The sequence below is a fragment of the Sapajus apella genome, unplaced genomic scaffold, assembly GCF_009761245.1.
Source record: "Sapajus apella isolate SASKATOON/1434 unplaced genomic scaffold, GSC_monkey_1.0 scaffold23, whole genome shotgun sequence".
Classification (NCBI taxonomy): Eukaryota; Metazoa; Chordata; class Mammalia; order Primates; family Cebidae; genus Sapajus; species Sapajus apella.
The window spans coordinates 9,478,677-9,491,669 of NW_022436963.1; the positions used below are offsets into that span (position 1 = coordinate 9,478,677).

The 12,993-nt window shown below is 44.9% G+C and overlaps 1 protein-coding gene across 4 annotated transcripts in view; it reads left to right on the forward strand.

Moving 5' to 3' along the window:
• The window catches only part of FLNB (filamin B), a 166,966-nt gene that overhangs the window by 95,216 nt on the left and 58,757 nt on the right, over positions 1–12,993 (forward strand). For all 4 annotated transcript variants that reach the window (XM_032290262.1, XM_032290263.1, XM_032290260.1 and 1 more), the window contains exons 10-18: positions 561–687; positions 1,657–1,793; positions 3,159–3,352; positions 4,914–5,027; positions 5,644–5,787; positions 6,040–6,163; positions 6,485–6,645; positions 7,997–8,087; positions 8,325–8,494. In XM_032290262.1, coding sequence (XP_032146153.1) covers positions 561–687; positions 1,657–1,793; positions 3,159–3,352; positions 4,914–5,027; positions 5,644–5,787; positions 6,040–6,163; positions 6,485–6,645; positions 7,997–8,087; positions 8,325–8,494 — 1,262 coding nt within the window. The remainder of the gene's footprint in view (positions 1–560; positions 688–1,656; positions 1,794–3,158; positions 3,353–4,913; positions 5,028–5,643; positions 5,788–6,039; positions 6,164–6,484; positions 6,646–7,996; positions 8,088–8,324; positions 8,495–12,993) is intronic.

Sequence of the window (12,993 nt, forward strand, 5' to 3'; positions counted from 1 at the left end):
CAGGGCTCAACAGAAAACAAGTTCCTGCCTGATGGCTGGGTTTGGAGTTTGCAGCGTCACCTCTAAAACCTGTCCTCATGCAGATCGAATCCAAGGGCTTTCTTGCTTTTGTTGTCCATCTTTAGTTGAAAAAGATACACTGGAACGCTTAACCTAAAATTCATACCAAATATTTCTAAAGGTTTACTTCTTCCCTAGTTTTCGTGGGGGCCTGGGAAAGGTAGCTGTGATTATTGGGAAATACTGAAATGTGACTGGATTTTTCTTTACACGGGCCCAGGGAGTTCAGGACCTCAGGACCCCTTGTAGCTAAGCGAGATTTCTAAAGCCAATTAGCTGGGAAATCCTTCATTTCTTCATACCTTGAAGCAGAGATGGCTGTGTTTTTAGCTTTGAAGTAATCTCCCAGGCTTGGTGGGGAGAGGTCTCTGGGGCAGCCCACTTGGTTTTTGTATATGGTTTATGTTTTGTCAGTATGGCTGCCTGTCTGTACTTGTCCTTTTGATTCTCATTTTGAGCCTAGGATGGTGTTGGAAAGATTGTCTCCTTCTTTCCCACAGAGGGTCTGGAGGAGCTGGTGAAGCAGAAAGGCTTTCTGGATGGGGTCTATGCATTCGAGTATTACCCCAGCACCCCGGGGAGATACAGCATTGCCATCACTTGGGGGGGACACCACATTCCAAAGAGGTAAGGCTCCTGCTGCAGAGGCGTCTTCTCTGGAGGGTGGTGGGCCTAGGGCAGACTCACGGGTGGTTGCTTCCCGGGCTGCAGGAGGGAAAGAGATCTGCTTTGTTGAAAACATTTTTTTTTTTCAGAGCAGCACAGACATTTGGCCTGTTCTCAAAAAGCAGCAGAAAGTTGCTGTGGTTTTAGCTGACTTGCTTTAAATCAAATGCTGGCGAGTAGGGGCTGGTGGGAGGCAGGGGAGGCAGAAGGAGCAGTCAGAGAGCAAATGGGCTGTGAGTCTAGATGCCCACATATAAACTGAGATTCTCTTTTTCAATGAACTCCTTTGTTCTTGAATGCCACGGGGCAAAATCTGCTGTGGTTTACATTAAGACCTTCTACGTGAGTGCTGTTGGCCGCAGCCTGCAGCTTTGCCTTGTGGGCATGGCACTTGCCCCTCTGTGTTCTGATGTTTTCTAGCTCCCCGGGGGCAACTTTAAACTCTGAATAAATTCAGTTTGCCTTGGGAAATATTTGGGCATTGCTGAGTTCTGAATACCTACCACAATTTTTTTTTTCAAGCCTTCCATGCCAAGGTTACTGCACATTCATTCACGTATGAGATAAAGCCTATTGAACCGAGTTTTCTCGTTTTAGCATAAGCAGGATATAGAGTGTGTGTGGACTCTCACTTTCCAGGTTCGTAGTCTGGGGAGGCCTGCACACAAAGGTAAAGGACCAGGAGGCTGGTGCAAAGCGGCGTGGCTTGAGTGCCAATCCAGTGGCCACCTGAGCTCCCAGAAGCAGTCACATTACATTATATTGTTGACATAACAATAGCTATTGTGGGGGGAGGCTTGGCTGGAGTCTGGGATGCCAGGTGAAAGGCTCAGGCAAGTGGGAAGAGTGTGCAAAGGAACTGCAGTTTATGGCTGTAGTGAGACCTTTCTTTACTCTTCTTTGATGCTGCTTCTATTCCTTTCCCTGTAGCCCCTTTGAAGTTCAAGTTGGCCCCGAAGCGGGTATGCAGAAAGTCCGTGCTTGGGGCCCTGGGCTCCATGGTGGGATTGTCGGGCGGTCGGCAGACTTCGTGGTAGAATCCATTGGCTCTGAAGTGGGATCTCTGGGTAAGTGGATGCAGCTGATCAGCATCTTCTGGAAGGCTCAGGGTTTCAGGGTTTCTAGGCTATGTCAGGGTGCATGTTGGGGCCTTGCCTAGCCTCACTACCCTCAGCTCCCCAGCCTCCTGGCCATCCGAAGCCATCTCTGCATGCTGCTGTCAGTTGTCTCTGACACCAGCATTCTTTCATCCAGGAGACCTCAAGGGCAGAAGCTTTATGTAGGTATGGCGTCTAAAACAATGCTTGGAATATAGTAAATGCTTAGCAAATACTGTTGACCGACCTATAGTTAGATGAATGAGTGAATGAATTTTGCTGAAACTTGGATTTGGGAAATAAATATATTATTTGGAGCATTGCTGAAGTATATTTTAAATACATGTCTAATGTTTATATGATCATGTTATATCAGGAGTCAGCCAGCTTTTTCTATAAAGGGCCAGATGGCAAATATTTTCCACCTGTGGGCCATATGGTCTCTGTCACAGTTGTTTGACTCTGGTGTTGTAGCCTGAAAGCAGCCATAGGAATATGTAAACAAATGGGTGTGGCTATGTTCCATTAAAACTTTATTTGCAAAAGTAGGCAGTGGGCCAGATGTGGCCTTCAGACTAGTTTAGCAACCCCTGTTTTAGGTAATAGCAATAAGCAAAAGAGAAAAATAAGAAATCACATTTAATTTTCCCTTCTAGAGAGATAATATTAATCGTCTTGTATATTCTTCTAGTTTAGAGATAATATTAAGCCTTTTGGCATGTCCTTCTAGAGTTTTTTCTCTGTACATATGCATGCAAATATTGATTTGCTACAGAAAATACCTTGGACAAGTCTTTATAGCTTTATGTATAAATATAGGGTATACCTTCATTTCCCTTGGCTTCCATGGAATTCCATTGTATGGCTATATCCATTGTCAGGCTCCCCAGTTATTGCCAGGGTTTTGCTATAAAAACAGTGCTGCCTGTATATCCTTGGTAATTGCCTTCAGATAAAAGCCCAGAAGTGGATTTGGTGGTGCTAAGAGTGGCTGTTGGTGTAAGGCTTTTGCCACGTGTTGCAACATTGCCAATAGAAAGGTTTGCTGGTTGGATTTCTCCTGTCGGATGATAATAAAATACATATAACATATTTAATGCTACACACACACACACACACACACACACACCCCTACCTCAATCTATATATAATTCACCCGTTCCATCTCTAGTAAAGACTCAATGGGCTTGGTTTTGGGAGAAAGGGACAGAAACAGCTTTCAATCTCCTGGCCAACACTTGGCTTTTAGGGAGGCAGCCGGAATGAGTTGCTGTAACATAGAATAGGTGCTTTCCACCATATAACAAGGGGGAACCTTCCACCCCCTCCCCCTAGGGTTTGCCATTGAAGGCCCCTCCCAGGCAAAGATTGAGTACGACGACCAGAATGATGGATCATGTGACGTCAAATACTGGCCCAAGGAGCCTGGCGAATACGCCGTTCACATCATGTGTGATGATGAAGACATCAAGGACAGCCCGTACATGGCCTTCATCCACCCAGCCACGGGAGACTACAACCCTGATCTGGTGAATCAGCTGTTGTGCTTCTCTCTTCTCGTCCCTGGCCCCTGGTTCCTCACCCCCACGCCCGAAGTTACCTTAAGCAGCATGTTGAAAGGCGGCAGAGAGGAATCATTTGGATTTTAGGAAGGAAACAGGCCTGCATTTGTTTGTTTATGTGTTTGTTTTGAGACCGTTTCGCTCTGTCACCAAGGCTGGGATGCAATGGCACCATCTCAGCTCACTGCAACCTCTGCCTCCTGGGTTCAAGCAATTCTCATGCCTCAGCCTTCAGAGTAGCTGGAACTATAGGCATGTACCACCATGCCTGGCTAATTCTTATATTTTTTAGTAGAGATGGGGTTTCGCCATGTTGGCCAGTTTGGTCTCAAACTCCAGGTCTCAAGTGATCTGCCTGCCTTGGCCTTTCAAAGTGCTGGGATTACAGGCATGAGCCACCACGCCTAGCCCAGGCCTGCATTTGAATCCTGGTAGTATCGCTTAGCACTTTTATAGTGTTGGGCAAGTAACTTACCTGTCTGACTCTTGGTGTCTTCCTCTATAAGACAGGAATGATAGTAGTCTCTGCTTCTAGAGAGCTTCTAGGATGATTCAGGAGGTGGCATGCATAAAGACAGCCTTTAGCTCATGCCTGGCCCATGTAGAGGGTTCCATAAACTGTTATGTTCTTACAACTCCGGGGATCATATTTCAGGCTTGCCATTTTCGGTATTTATTATTTCAAGATGCTTCATAGATAAAGATTGTCTTTTTCCCTAGCTCCCTGTCTCTTAAGTTGGAGCAATGGTTCCGAGAGTTTCCTCTCAAACCCTTAGCAAGCTGATAAGCACTGAGTCTGAGCCAGCCTGGCTGACAGGGAGTGGTCCCACACACCACGTGTGCTACTGTTGGCTCACACTGGCAGCTGTCCATAGGCTGATGTCAGTCTGGGCTGGCAGCTACCCCTTTTTGGCCAAATGCTATTCCTTTGCCCTCTCGTGCAAATGTTGTCCGTGGTAAAGAGTCTGAGTCTCCTCAAAGTGGGAACATTGAAACTGGGCATGACTGGATGTCTCTGCCCCAATTGTTAGAAGTTCTCTAGGTTAATTCAGAATAAGGCAGGGAGCATGGGTTACTTTGGACTTGGTTTTAGAGCAGGGGTATCCAATCTTTTGCCTTCCCTGGGGCACATTGGAAGAAGAAGAATTGTCTTGGGCCACACATAAAATACACTAATAATAGCTGATGAACTTAAAAAAAAAAATGCAAAAAATTTTATGATATTTTAAGAAAGTTTACAAATTTGTGTTGGGCCACATTCAGAGCTGTCCTGGGCCTCGTGTGGTTCTGAGGCCATGGGTTGGACACCTGTTTAGAGAATTTTCTCCCTTATAAGGGAAAGACATTTGTTTTTAAGTTACAATCTACTTTAGTATTTTACTTCCCATAACCATCCTCTTACGTGGATACTGTAAAACCAGACACAGATCATTTTGTTTTTCCCCCATCTCCTGGTTTACTTGTCTTCGTATAGGGGTTTAGTTGAGGCATTATACAGAAAGAGACTCATTATTGGCCTTTGCTTCAGGTTCGAGCATACGGGCCAGGTTTGGAGAAATCTGGATGCATTGTCAACAATCTGGCCGAGTTCACCGTGGATCCTAAGGATGCTGGAAAAGCTCCCTTAAAGATATTTGCTCAGGTAAATTTCAGGGGGGTCACCTGTTCAGGTAATTGTCAGATCTGTCGGTGTAATAGCAAGTTGCTGAGTCCATCTGATCTTGCTTATCTGTACCTTGGAAATGATAAGATTATCTTATGGGGTTATGTGAGGTTTCAATGAGACTACCATGTAGAGTACTGGGCTTGTAAAAAAATCATCTTTCTGATTTATATTCTGCGGAAATGAGACGTGTTTGTTTCAGGTTATTCTGTAATGTCTTTTTGGTGTGGCTAAAGCTGCTGAGGCCATGGTGGGAGATTTGTAAACAAGGATTTAAAAAAATACGTTTATCTAATTTAATTGAATTTGGCCAAAGAACTTAAATGCAGGAATTAAAATTAAGAAGCATTGAGTGGCCATGGCTTTGTTTTGGGGCCACTTGCTCTTAATAAGTAAAAATTTAAATAAATGCACATCATATTTTGTCACTGGTTGTCATTGTGTTGTGAAAACATGGTACATTGTAGTTGTTCCATGAAGTTTTGTTGTATGATCAAGTGGTGACTTGGGTGACTTGGGAGGCCACTGTGGGTGGCCCTGTTTGATGGAGACAATGTGAGGGCCACCTCTGATTCTAGCCCTGGCTTTTCTGCAGGATGGGGAAGGCCAGCCCATTGACATCCAGATGAAGAGCCGGATGGATGGCACGTATGCATGTTCATACACCCCGGTGAAGGCCATCAAGCACACCATCGCCGTGGTCTGGGGAGGTGTGAACATCCCACATAGCCCCTACAGGGTAGGTTGTAAGGCAGAATCCTGGCTATTGTATGGAAAAGCCTGGTCATACACCAGGACTGGGCTCCATGCCTGATGGTCAAGGCAGACATATGGAAAGAACCATCCATGGTAGGCCTTGAACGATGGAGTGAGCTGAGGGGCAGAGTGGTCCAGCCCACCCAGAAGAACTATTTCTAACAATGTTATTTAATAGTATTTTACTAGATCCAAGTGGAGGCAAACTTGATGACCTTCTCCATGTCTTCTCTAGGTCAACATCAGGCAAGGTAGCCATCCCCAGAAGGTGAAAGTGTTTGGGCCAGGTGTGGAGAGAAGTGGTCTGAAGGCAAATGAACCTACGCACTTCACAGTGGACTGTTCTGAGGCTGGGGAAGGTGAGAGAGGGCTTCATTCAACCCAGTGATCATTGCTTCTTGGGGAAGGGTGTTCTTTTCATAAAGTTTTGAGGGAAATTCCCTTTGAACTAGGAAGTAGTCCATCTGAATAGGTAATGTCATTCATCTGTTGAGCCTCTGAGTCATTCCTTGATGATATCTTTGCTAATCCATCATCACTTTCCCCAAATCCTTACTCTTTCTCAGGTTTCTTACTAGAAACTTCCCAGTTGCTTTTTTGGGGTGTTAACCTGAGCTGGAAGAGATTACACGGGACATGCTGTTTCTTGTAACTGGTGCTAATAAGCTGGTGTGTTCCAGGTGACGTCAGTGTTGGCATTAAGTGTGATGCCCGGGTGTTAAGCGAAGATGAGGAAGACGTGGATTTTGACATTATTCACAATGCCAATGATACGTTTACGGTCAAATATGTGCCTCCTGCTGCCGGGCGATACACTATCAAAGTTCTCTTTGCATCTCAGGTAGTTGTTGGGGCCTGGGAGGAGGTGGGTGGAGTGGGTTTGGATTCTCTTTAGTCGCTTAAGCGCATATCTCATCTACTTTTTGGTGTTTTATTTTACTATTAGTATTATTTTTGAGACAGAATATCACTCTTTTGCCCAAGCTGGAATGCAATGGTGTGATCCTGGCTCACTGCAGCCTCTGCCTCCTGGGTTCAAGCGATTCTCCTGCCCTAGCCTCCCAAGTAGCTGGGATTACAGACATGTACCACCATGCCTCGCTAATTTTGTGTATTTTTAGTAGAAATGGGCTTTCACCATGTTAGCCAGGCTGGTCTCGCAGGCAGTCCGCCCACCTTGGCCCGCCAAAGTGCTGGGATTATGGGCGTGAGCCACCGCATTTGTCCTCCTTTACAGTGTTTTAGTGACAGGGAAGATGTCTTGAGAACACTGCTCAATCATATTCTCTCTGGCTCCTTAAAACCAAGAAGGAAAGAAAGAAAAATACCCAGACTCAATTATTATCACTTTCTAACAAAAGTGAGGCAGTGTGTGCAGTGGTTAAAAGCAGGGATCTGGAAAGAGACTAGTTTGTTATGAACTTTCATCAAAATTTTAGTTGAAATGCAATTAGCTTCCAGATATATTCTATTTAGATGCCTTTGAAGCAATGACTGTGGTCTCCACCCTTAAACTTTTATAGAGAGAGGTGATTTGAAGTTTCAGGTGTGTAATAGTGAAGATAGAGTGAGCAGTATCCTAAAACAGAGAATTTTGAAATTCCAGGGATTAAAATTAACCTTACATAAAAATGGGAACCATGGTAGAACGTTCTGCCCCTAAAGGTAGTGGTCTTGACACCGTCCATTTGGCCTCATCTGCTTTTGCTCTGACAGTCTGCAACATTCTTTTTGAAGACTTACAATCATTCTGTCTCTGATCACTTCTTGCATTTCCTTTTGGCCTCCTGCAGAATTCCCCAAGAGCAAGAATGTGATCAGAGCCAGAATGATTACAATTCTTCAGCTCTGAGCTGCCCTGGAGGACATTTCCTTCCCCCAGCCCCATATGTTATTATCCTTTTTGGTTTTATTCTTGTTAGCATTTTTCATCCTAAGTACTCAACATTCAGTGTTAAAGGCTCAGAGTCCTCGGGTTTGTTTGTGATATCAGAGGTCCTGATATTAGAGAGTGACCTTACCGATGCTAGGCCCTTTCACTTAGTTTACCCTTCTGTTTGCCTGTGGTAACAGAAGTCTGCTCACTGCTCGCTAAGTCAAAGTGATGTTAAGGTTCACCCTTTGTTCAGGGCACCCTGAGCTCTGGCTGTTGCTTCAGGGGCTTTCCTACTAAGACCGTGTCTCTGCTATAGGAAATCCCCGCCAGCCCTTTCAGAGTCAAAGTTGACCCTTCCCACGATGCCAGCAAAGTGAAGGCAGAAGGTCCTGGGCTCAGCAAAGCAGGTAAGATGGCACGTTAAGGTTGTTCTGGGTTTCTCTGCCGGCCGGTGGCACTGAGGAACTCATCTCCACCGGCACCCACACCAAGCTGGCAGGTGTTCTGTGCAGCTCTGATGCAGCAGCCACCGGACAGGGCTGGCTGTCATAATAGACCTGGTGCTGTTGAACCTGTCTGACAGGTTCTCAAAGTGAAACTACTCCAGCTGGTCTGTCTCCTCACTTCACAGTATATCTTTCCAGGTGTGGAAAACGGGAAACCAACCCACTTCACTGTCTACACCAAGGGGGCCGGGAAAGCCCCACTCAACGTGCAGTTCAACAGCCCCCTTCCTGGCGATGCAGTGAAGGATTTGGATATTATCGATAATTACGACTACTCCCACACCGTGAAATATACACCCACCCAACAGGTAGATCCTTCTCTGCTCTGCTCCCCTGTCCCCCAGCCAGGCCTCTTTCTATGCAGTCAAGTCAGTGGGTCACTGTGGACACTACAGGGTGTGAGAGGTGCTCTGCCAAAGTGCTCCCTGATGAGGGGCAGCTCCTGGCATTTTGAACCCCTCTGAGCACCGACAGGAAGCCTGATGGGTTCTACCAGGTGGGACTGCAGAATTCCCCAAGAGCAAGCAGGAAGCTGTCCTGTATCTCCACCTTTGGTTTTGGTTTCATCAGAGATAGGCTCAGTTCTTGATATTCAGGCCCTAATACCTACCCTTTTCTTACACATAGGTGCACACATGTGCACACACACACATGCACACACACGTGGACTGCCTCGCAGCCTCACCAGCTGCCTTTTAGTCTTTTAATTACCCACAGGGAAAGAGCTGCTATACCTTGGTGTTTCCTTCCTGGCCCTTTTAGCTTAGTTTCCCCTTTTTACGAGGTGTTGGAATGAGGTCTTTTCTCAAAGAGCCAGTTCAACCTTTAGTCCCTAAGGCGCAACACACTATTTAGGGCAGCAAATTATTCCCCTTTACAAAATGCAGGATTTCACATGGGATCTTACCATCTAGGCTGGCTTACTCTGATTATTTTAGGTCATAAGGCCTTAAAACTACCTCTCTGTACAAGTTAATGTTTATTTGTTTCAAAACATTTAAAAAATTTTTTATTGTGGTAAAATACACATAACATAAAATTTACCGTCTTAACCATTTTTAAGTGTATAGTTCATTAGTGTTAAGTACATTCATTATGTCCCGCACCACCATCCATCTCCAAACTCTTTACATCTTGTAAAACTGAACCCTGTACCCATTATATTTGTTTAAAATTTTGTTTTGCTTCGTGTTCACACCTCTGGGGTCTGGGGAGCAGACGTCCTGACAGAAAAGTCTGGATTTTAATACTTAAGCCTAGTGTTCTAAGTGGTTATTCCAAGCCTCTGAGATTCCTTTATTCTTAAGGGAAACAGTCCTGCTGTGTTTGAAATACCTTTTGTAGGACAAGAAGGATGACGCTTTCTGCAGAAACACTGCTCAAGAAGCCTTGCTCCCGCCTGGGTCCACTCAGCGAGGAGCTGGCAAGAGTCAAGTGGGGAAGAAAGAGGGTTAGAGTGAAGAGGGGGGCATGGTGTAGCTGTCCACTGGCTTTGGGGGCTGCACACTCTTGGAGATGGAATCCTTACTGTGAGAACGTCCCTGTGGTGGTGGGGGGGATTCCTGGGCGAAGGGATTCTGTGTGTTGTGTTATAAATGTACCCCTTACATCCAGGCTTGCTGCTGTTTGTGCTTTCTTCTCCAAATTTTTGTTTTTATTTATTTATTTTTTGGACAAAGTCTCACTCTATTGGCCAAGCTGGAGTGCAGTGGCATGATCTCAGCTCACTGCAACCTCTGCCTCCCAGGTTCAAGTGATTCTACTGCCTCAGCTACCCGAGTAGCTGGGATTATAGTTGCCCGCCACTACGCCTGGCTAATTTTTGTATTTTTGGTAGAAATGGGGTTTTGCCATGTTGGCCAGGCTGGTCTTGAACTCTTGACCTCAAGTGATCCACCCACGTTGGCTTCCCAAAGTGCTGGGATTACAGGCGTGAGCCACCACGCCCAACCTCCCAAATTTTTAAACTGCAAAATCTTCATAATGCAAAATTTAGTTTCCTAATCGTTTTTAATTACACAGTTCAGTGGTGTTAGTTACATTCATATTGTTGGGCAGCCATCACCATCCATCTCTAGAACTAAACTCTATAGCCATTATACAGTAACTCCGTTTCCCTTATCCCTAGCCCCTGCACATACCATTCTAGTTTTCTGTCTCTATGAGTTTTTTCTTCTGTTTTGTTTTGTTTGTTGTTTGTTTTGAGACAGGGTCTTGCTTCGTTGCCCAGGCTGGTGTACGGTGGCACGATCGTGGCTCATTGCAGCTTCAACCTCCAGAGCTCAAGTGATCTGCTTCAGCCTCCCAAGTAGCTGGGACTGCAGACACACGCCACCACAGCCAGCTAATTTTTAATTTATTTTTTTTTTTGTAGAGACAGAAGTCTCACTATGTTACCCAAGCTAGTCTCAAACTCCTGAGCTCAAGTGACCTTCCTGTCTTGACCTCCCAAAGTGCTGGGATTACAGGCATGAGGCACTGCACTCAGCCCTTGGGAGTTTCATCTACCTCTAAGTGCCTTGTACGAGTAGAATCATACAGTGTTAGTTTGTCTTTATGAAAATTCAAAAAAATTTTTTTCTTTTATTTTTAGAGAGACAATGTCTCTCTGTTGTCTAGGCTGGTCTCGAACTCCTGGGCTTAGGCAATCCTCCCACCTCAGGCTCCTAACATGCAGTTGTTACAGGCGTGAGCCACTGAGCCCAGCGTTAGTATTTGTCTTTTTGTGATTGATTTATTTTTCTTTGCATAATGTCATCCATGTTGTAGCATGTGTCAGAACTTCATTCCTTTTTAAGGCTGGATTCCATTGTATGTATGTACGTTTTGCTTCTCTCTTCATCTGTGTGTTTTTTTTTTTTTTTCCTCGAGTTGGAGTCTTACTCTGTTCCCCAAGCTAGAGTGGTGCAATGTTGGCTCACTGCAACCTCTGTCTCTTGGGTTCAAGTGATTGTCCTGCCTCAGCCTACCGAGTAGCTGGGAATACAGGCACATCAGGCACGTGCCACCATACCTGGCTAATTTTTGTCTTTTTATTAGAGATGTTGTACCATGTTGGCCAAGGTTTCTCCATGGGGTTTCACCATGTTGGCTAGGCTGGTCTCAAATTCCTGATCTCAGGTGATTCGCCTTCCTCTGCCTCTGAACATGCTGGGATTGCAGGCGTGAGCCACTGCACCCGGCCCTCTTCATCTGTTGAAGAACATTTGGGTTGCTTCTGTCGTTTGTCTGCTGTGAATAATGCTGGGTTTACAAACAGCTCTTTAAATCTCTGCATTTAGTTCTTTTGAGTATATACCCAGAAATGGAATTGCTGAATCATATGGTAAATCTCTTTAGTTTTTTGAGAAACCGCTATACTGTGTTCCACAGTGGCTGCACCATTTTATAGTCCTGCCACAGCATGCAAGCGTTCCAGTTTCTCCACGTCCTTGTTAACATTTGTTTTTTTTTCTGGGGTTTTTTTTTGGGGGTAGTGGCTATCCTATTGAGTGTAAGATAGTGTCTTATTGTGATTTTGATTTTCATTTTTCTTTTTTTTTTCTTTTTTTCATTTTTTTTTTTTTTTTTTCAAAGATGGGGTTTCACCATGTTGGTCAGTCTGGTCTTGAACTCCCAACCCCAGGTGATCAACCTACCTCAGCCTCCCAAAGTGCTGGGATTACAAGCGCGAGCCACTGCGCCCGGCTTGCATTTTCCTAATGATTAGTGATGTTGATCATCTTTTCATGTGCTTATTGGTCATTCATATATTTTATTTGGAGAAATACCTACTTGCCCATTTTTATATCAACCTTCTTAATTTTATGTTGAGTTTTAGGAATGCTCCATGTATTCTGGATATTAATTCCTTATCAGATATATGATTTACAACTATATTCTCTCACTCTGGGTTGCCTGTTAATAGTTCTTGGGTGCAGGTTATAAATGTGGCTTCTTATCTCCAGACTTGCGTCTTCCTGTGCTTAAAAAAAAATCCAAACAAAACATTCATTATTAGTAATGATAAACCTAACACTTTTATAGATGGAACATCCTTTTCTCATGAGGCCACTCAATAGTAAGTAGGTAATTATTTTCCTGCTGATGGTTCTGAGTGCTGGTGGGAGCTTCACTACCAGGAGTACCAGCTTGACATCTTTTTTGTTGCCAAATTCCTTAGGAGAAGGCACCAGAAAGCCATAGCTGTCTGTGTGTAATGACTAGGATCACAAGGTCATAGCCTCTTCTAAAAACACTTTGTGACTTTTGTTTTATCCTGTGTCTATACACCTTTTAGTGTTTTGGCTGAATTATTAGAAAGTCAGTTGCAGATATCAGGACAGGGCCAGGGTTTGACCTGTATCCTTGGAAAGGACAATGTAGAACCCAGTACCCTGGATGTCCCCTGCTGCTGGTTGAGGCAGAAGCAGAGATTAGGGGCCTAGGTCTGATTTTGTCCCCTTTGAAGTGATGCCGGAGTGGGAGGCTCCTTACTTCAGGGTTACCCCAGGGTCACATTCATCCAGTTCTCTGATAGTAGCAGGCTTGAGAACTGCTGCCACGCTGAGTGCCCACTTAGGGCTGTGTGTCCGGATGCTCCCATGATGCGTTCTGGGAGCCTGGTGGGCCTTGGTGTCAGTTGTTGCCTTCAGTGTGAATGACTTGCAGAGTGACTCTAGGGTCCTTCTTATTGTTTGCTGTTTAGAGCTGGGTTTGTTGTTTCATTATTTGGGCAACCTGCAATACTGCATATTTTTCTACGGCAAAGAAAACATTCAGTCTCTCCTTGGATTCTGAGTTTCCTTCCCACCCCCACTTCCAGCCT